Source organism: Pinus tabuliformis, chromosome 9 (genome assembly GCF_031772625.1).
Source record: "Pinus tabuliformis cultivar Carrire ecotype Pingquan chromosome 9, CPIR1, whole genome shotgun sequence".
Lineage (NCBI taxonomy): Eukaryota > Viridiplantae > Streptophyta > Pinopsida > Pinales > Pinaceae > Pinus > Pinus tabuliformis.
In genome coordinates, this window is record NC_142307.1 from 603815592 (window position 1) to 603822701 (window position 7110).

Sequence of the window (7110 nt, forward strand, 5' to 3'; positions counted from 1 at the left end):
TTTGTCTGGGAATATTCCTATCACACAGACATTGATATTGTCAAGTCTGTACATTTTATCTGATGGGAACAATTTTTGCCTTAGTTTTTTTGGAAATCCAGGTCTCTATGGTTATTGGATTGGATGACTTTGTGGGATATCTACCAGACAACCAAAAGGTGAAAACAGAACTAGATATTACAAATCAGATTCCATAGATTTGTATTAAATATCCTTTAGATTATATTGATAGTGTTATCTATTGATTGTGTAATTGGACAACTTCTGTGTGAACAACAGCTATTGTTTGCATCTCATTGGGTTCAGTGATATTAGTGTGTGTAATCACTATCGCTCTCTACCTTTCAAATCAACATAAACCATTCACTAAAGGGTCATCAAGCAAAACGGGTCAAGGTATTATGCCTCATTTCAAATTTGTTATTTCTCAGAGTAAAGCTGTCATCTTACCATCAATATCTATGCCTCTTGTTAAAATATTCTTGCATGTCCTGACCAGGTTCTCCAAGGCTTGTAATATTGCACATGGATATGGCCCTATACAAATGAGAAATTTATAATTGGCAATGGTGCTACAAGCACAGTTTACAGATGTGATCTTAAGAACTGTAAGCCAGTTGCTATTAAAAGACTATCCCGAGATCTATTGGGAGCGCTCTTGTCAGATTTTGAAACATCCTCAATCATTCGAGCTGCGCTTTCCCAATATGTTAGATCTGCAGCCTTCCCAGCCCCAAGACCCCGGGTTATAGTGTGTGTGTTCATAGACACAAATATAATGTCAGCTTCCAAAACATGCTTCTCCACATCAGAGCTGAAAAACAAGTTTTTCCCTCTGCAACCTTTTACGACTTCATCAAGACCAGGCTCATAGATTGGCAGCTGGTCACTATTCCATGCGGTAATCCTAGCAGATGAAATATCTACGACAACGACTTCAATGGCAGGACATTTAAGTGCAATGATGGCCATTGTTGGCCCACCAACATATCCAGCTCCAAGACAGCAGATCTTCACCATCTTTACCTGCTGAAGTGAAATTGAGCAGATAAGTGCAATATTGCACATGGATATGGCCCTATACAAATGAGAAATTTATAATTGGCAATGGTGCTACAAGCACAGTTTACAGATGTGATCTTAAGAACTGTAAGCCAGTTGCTATTAAAAGACTATCCCGAGATCTATTGGGAGCGCTCTTATCAGATTTTGAAACATCCTCAATCATTTGAGCTGCGCTTTCCCAATATGTTAGATCTGCAGCCTTCCCAGCCCCAAGACCCCGGGTTTTAGTGTATGTGTTCACAGACACAAATATAATGTCAGCTTCCAAAACATGCTTCTCCACATCAGAGCTGAAAAACAAGTTTTTCCCTCTGCAACCTTTTACGACTTCATCAAGACCAGGCTCATAGATTGGCAGCTGGTCACTATTCCATGCGGCAATCCTAGCAGATGAAATATCTACGACAACGACTTCAATGGCAGGACATTTAAGTGCAATGATGGCCATTGTTGGCCCACCAACATATCCAGCTCCAAGACAGTAGATCTTCACCATCTTTACCTGTTGAAGTGAAATTGAGCAGATAAGTGCAAATGAAAAGGGAATCTAGCAAAGAAACCCTGATCGGTCTCAAAGATCCAAAGATATCCAAGGAGACATGTATGGCAGTTGACCAACTGCTTTAGCCTTACTACTCTGTAAGAATTTGCCTGAATTGGTACTATTTTTTGTTCATTTCATTGTGAAATTATAGAGGAAATAATCCTCGTATATCAACTCGTAGTTATTCATACTGGAAACGATCAATTTGTTTTACAGAAACCTCTCCTACAACAATTTGTCTGGGAATATTCCTATCACACAGACATTGATATTGTCAAGTCTGTACGTTTTATCTGATGGGAACGATTTTTGCCTTAGTTTTTTTTGAAATCCAGGTCTCTGTGGTTATTGGATTGGATGACTTTGTGGGATATCTGCCAGACAACCAAAAGGTGAAAACAGAACTAGATATTACAAATCAGATTCCATAGATTTGTATTAAATATCCTTTAGATTATATTGATAGTGTTATCTATTGATTGTGTAAATGGACAGCTTCTGTGTGAACAACAGCTATTGTTTGCATCTCATTGGGTTCAGTGATATTAGTGTGTGTAATCACTATCGCTCTCTACCTTTCAAATCAACATAAACCATTCACTAAAGGGTCATCAAGCAAAACGGGTCAAGGTATTATGCCTCATTTCAAATTTGTTATTTCTCAGAGTAAAGCTATCATCTTACCATCAATATCTATGCCTCTTGTTAAAATATTCTTGCATGTCCTGACCAGGTTCTCCAAGGCTTGTAATATTGCACATGGATATGGCCCTATACAAATGAGAAATTTATAATTGGCAATGGTGCCACAAGCACAGTTTACAGATGTGATCTTAAGAAATGTAAGCCAGTTGCTATTAAAAGACTATCCCAAGATCTATTGGGAGCGCTCTTGTCAGATTTTGAAACATCCTCAATCATTCGAGCTGCGCTTTCCCAATATGTTAGATCTGTAGCCTTCCCAGCCCCAAGACCCCGGGTTTTAGTGTGTGTGTTCACAGACACAAATATAATGTCAGCTTCCAAAACATGCTTCTCCACATCAGAGCTGAAAAACAAGTTTTTCCCTCTGCAACCTTTTACGACTTCATCAAGACCAGGCTCATAGATTGGCAGCTGGTCACTATTCCATGCGGTAATCCTAGCAGACGAAATATCTACGACAACGACTTCAATGGCAGGACATTTAAGTGCAATGATGGCCATTGTTGGCCCACCAACATATCCAGCTCCAAGACAATAGATCTTCACCATCTTTACCTGCTGAAGTGAAATTGAGCAGATAAGTGCAAATGAAAAGGGAATCTAGCAAAGAAACCCTGATCGGTCTCAAAGATCCAAAGATATCCAAAGAGACCTGTATCGGCCGGCCGACGAGAGCTCAAGATAGAAGCGCGCCATCTATTGGGAGCGCTCTTATTTAACAAAGGAGAACTTTCAAACAAACGGCAATCCTGGTGTTGAGACAACGCCCAGTCAACCCAATGGCAAACTGATTAGGTTCTGATGGATGTGCAGCAATCACAAGCAATCACAAGCGGATAACAAACATTGCTAGAATGGTTTGAGATTCGAATCCAGAAACCAGAAATTACGTTAATTCGGTCAGCGTCCGATACAGATATAACTAGACAATTACAGAAGGAAACCAAACTGTCCGTAATCTTTTCCAACCAGCAGGATGCTTACCTGGCTGCTGTCGTAGCGTAGCTTTGGAGGAGCGCCTTCTCCTCTGTAGCAGGTGCGAACCCCAAACCGGTGACCAGAATCTCTGTGAGGATTACAAGCCACATGAAAAAGCTTTATAAAAGACTCCATTACTTCCTCCAGGCACCTGAAACATCAGAGGCAAGAAAAAACGGCCTACGCAGCCCTCATGCAGCGAAGAAAGAGACGTGTGGAAACCCTTCTCCCTTCTCTGCAGGTCCGCCGCCGCCCCCCTCAACACCCGCGCCCTCTGCTGATTTCTAAACCCTAAAAAACTTTAACCTATTAATCAAACGGTTGATTTCTCTCCAATCGTCTAACATTAGATCTAACGGCTACGATTACGACACAAAGACATTTTGGGGGTTGATTTCAGAGGGGAACGCCTTACGGCGTAACTACGATTACGACACAAAGACATTTGGGGGGTTGATTTCAGAGGGGAATGCCTTACGGCGTAATAATTAAGTTATTAAAATATTAGTGTGAAAAACTTTATTAATTTGAAAATTTATTCCACGTAGTAAATTTTTATGAAAAAAATAATTATCAAGATATTGAAATTTTCATCGTACACAAAGAGGACTACTTTTTTCTATTGTATAATTTGACAATTTGAAAGCATCATGATCTCAGAAGGAATCGCCTGCAACTTACGACAGCCCCTAAGATCCAAATATTTGAGATCTTTGAGTTTTGCGATTTCAGATGGCAATGATTCTAAATGATGACATCCTCTGAGATCCAGAAATTTGAGATTTTTGAGATCTTTCATTTCACATGGCAATGATTTTGACCACTTACATCCGCTGAGATGTAAAAACTGAAGGTTTGAAAGATTGCCAATGCCTGAATGCACATATTCAATTTGAATATAGTTCAGATTAAGATATTCAAGTTGTTTCAATTGCCACAATGATCTTGGCAATAATTGTAGCGCCGTGTTACTTAAACCCAACACCTTCAGAGAGACGAGGCTAAGCAAAAATGCTTCTGGAATCTCTTTTAATTCAAGATTGAGTGTTAATGCTAGACATACCAATTTTGGACATCCCAATTCCATGTCGGGGAGAGATGTAATATTGCTACCAAAAAGGGAGAGCCTCCTGCAATAATGGCGTGTCTCTATGTCGGGGAAAAGGGCGTCGATGTCGGGGCAATGTTGACCTGCCCTGGATACAAAATTCTCCTCTTTCTCTGCCACATAAATTGCCATCTCCCGCACAACTTCGTGAACGAATAAGGAACGATCGGCAAGTAACCTTACGTAGCTGTGCCCAGTATCCATTAAGGAGTCCACATGTTTGCTCTTTATTATACCTTCTGCGATCCAGATGTGCGATATCATGTGCACCGGAATGTACCAGTCCTCTGGAGCCATCACACAATACAGAAAACAGGTTTTCAAATGAGCATGGGGTAAACTATCGTAGCTCCACCTCAATCGCTCATACAGATCTCGATCAATGCGAGGATGAGTAATTGGAAAATTTGAATCCACTGTCTGAATCTGCCTTAAAGCAAGGTTCCACCCATTTACAGCCTGGTTTCCAATCATTGTTGAGGCTATTACATTTATAGCCAAGGGCAACCCTTTACACTCCTCCGCCACGACTCTGGCAATATGCTCGATTTCCTCGGGATCGCCCTCTTTGAAAGCTACTTTGCAAAACAGTTCCCAGGCCTCCTGTCTTGGTAGTGGCTGTATTTGCATGGACTGCTCTGCATTCATTGCTGGAATCAGATCTCTATTTCGAGTAGAAAAAACAACTTTGCTCCCTTTGTTCTCGCCAAATTCCACGCCCAATTCTTTCAGAGTGACTGCGCTCCACATGTCGTCTAAAATCAGGAAAAAACTCTTCGTCCTGAGAAGTGCCGACAGCTTCATCTTCCGCGCATCAACATCATTATAGGAACAACTAGTGAGGTCTAGATTGATTGCAGAAGCCATACGACTCTGTAACTCTAGAATGGAAAATTGAGCAACAGCAACCCAAATCACATGATCAAAAACATCACTGACCTTGTAGGTGTTGTAGACCTTTTTGAGCAAAGCTGTTTTTCCAACCCCACCCATCCCATATACAGAAAATATCCGATCGCGGGGAGCTTCTGTAATCCAACTCTCAAACCGCATTTCCGCAAATTTAATTTCCAACCCTATCAGTCCGGTCTCTGGTTGGTCTTGAAGCAGTAAGCTTGCCTGCTGTGGTGCCGCGGAGGCAATCTGTTGAGCACTGTGAAACACAGAGAAGTCGGTTTGAAGATTGCGAAAGAGCTCATCAAAAGTTGTCTTCCACCTCCGGATTTCTGTAGAAAGTTTAGGCTTGCAAAGGAGGCAACTGATACACCGCTGCCGCCTTCGAGAGCAATCGATCAACTCTCTTGCTTTTCCAACTACATCTTGCATCCTTCGCAGACAATTTTGCAGAGATTGAGGGGGCGTCTTTTGTCGATCTTGAAATTGATCGCTAACATCGAGTAAGAGAGTCTTCATACGATTTAACTGCCCTTCCAAAAGCTTACGGTTCTCGTCCAACCGAATAATATCGTCTATTTGTCGGATGAGTGGAGCAATAGCGCTACTGAATGTATTGGCTGCCACTCCGGTGATAATAGCCGTCACTGCCATTTCTTTTTGGCTCGGCAACCCAAGAAATCCCGCGTCTAAAGGGGCGAGAGACATTATAACACAGGCTAACAAACAAATATAAATACAAAGAATATGCATGTTTGTTGTGAAATCATGGAGGAGATACAACGTCATAAGTCGTTATTCAAAATGCAGACTGAGTTGATCTACCATGGTTATTATATAAATTAATCATCATATAAATACAAACATATCAGTTGTAGAATCAAACATATTAGTTGTAAAATCAGTAGTGGGATACACAGTCATTTGAAAATCAGTCATAAATCCAAATATATTAGTTGTAAAATGAGTAATGGGATACACAGTCATCAGACATTAAAGGCCCGATAGCAGACTGGTTAGCTCTGGCCCTCCCTAACAGCTCCCACGTTGTGCCATTACCAATCGCACAGCGAACCAAGCGCCGCCAGCCTAATAAGTCAAAGATTGCGGCTTGTTTTACCCATCATGAGCATTGGTATTCTACCGCTGTCAAGTCTGTTTGAAGCGGGGAAGAACTAAGTAACCTCCGCCACTTCTTCTCTGCGTCTGGAGAAATCCTGTCGGTTCGCTAGAGATTTAGAGAAAAAAAAAATTCTAGGGCTTTGCCAGTCGTTTGTGAGAAATCGAAAGTAAATGAAATCCGATCTCTGCCAACCGTTTGAAACCTCAAGTCTTTCGCTAATATGGAGCTGTGGTATTCGGCCATCTTCAATTGCTTCTACCGCAGAAGGTTCTCTGCATCAATTAGAGGTTTGTGGAATAAATTAAGTACAGCTGGTGTGTTTGGTAGCGGGTAGAGGTTCTAGGTTCTAAGTTCTAGGGTCGAAGGCTATGTTTCTGTCGAGATCTAGGGTCGATGTCTAGGAAGAGATTGAGGGTAGAGGTCTATGTCTTACTTGTAGGGTAGAGCTATGTCTGGCAGCTATGGTTTCCAATGATCGGCTATCAAATGCGTTACTTACAATATGGCAATGAACACTGTCTATGTTTGGCTATATGACTGCAAAGTCCACCTCCTGTCAATGATACTGGCTATCGACCTTAGCCTTAGTCCATGTCAATAAGCTCTAGATACACTAGCTTCCGTCATTGCATTAGCTGCATGGACTGTAAGGTCTTGCTTACTTACTTGAATGAGCTTCCGTCTTACGAGTTC

The 7110-nt window shown here is 41.4% G+C and overlaps 4 protein-coding genes across 4 annotated transcripts; all 4 read right to left on the minus strand.

Moving 5' to 3' along the window:
- Positions 1–585: 585 nt before the first annotated feature.
- Positions 586–1020, minus strand: LOC149150021 (UDP-glucose 6-dehydrogenase 5-like). Its single transcript, XM_089442666.1, has one exon. The coding sequence runs from the start codon at positions 1018–1020 to the stop codon at positions 586–588; it is 435 nt and encodes a 144-aa protein (XP_089298792.1).
- A 106-nt stretch (positions 1021–1126) lies between these two features.
- Positions 1127–1561, minus strand: LOC149150022 (UDP-glucose 6-dehydrogenase 5-like). The gene has a single exon (XM_089442667.1). It carries the CDS (start codon positions 1559–1561, stop codon positions 1127–1129), a length of 435 nt encoding a protein of 144 aa, XP_089298793.1.
- An 867-nt stretch (positions 1562–2428) lies between these two features.
- On the minus strand, positions 2429–2863 carry LOC149150023 (UDP-glucose 6-dehydrogenase 5-like). The gene has a single exon (XM_089442668.1). It carries the CDS (start codon positions 2861–2863, stop codon positions 2429–2431), a length of 435 nt encoding a protein of 144 aa, XP_089298794.1.
- Positions 2864–3911: 1048 nt separating this feature from the next.
- LOC149150024 (putative disease resistance protein At5g63020) lies at positions 3912–5948 on the minus strand. Its single transcript, XM_089442669.1, has one exon. The coding sequence runs from the start codon at positions 5946–5948 to the stop codon at positions 3912–3914; it is 2037 nt and encodes a 678-aa protein (XP_089298795.1).
- Positions 5949–7110: the final 1162 nt, after the last annotated feature.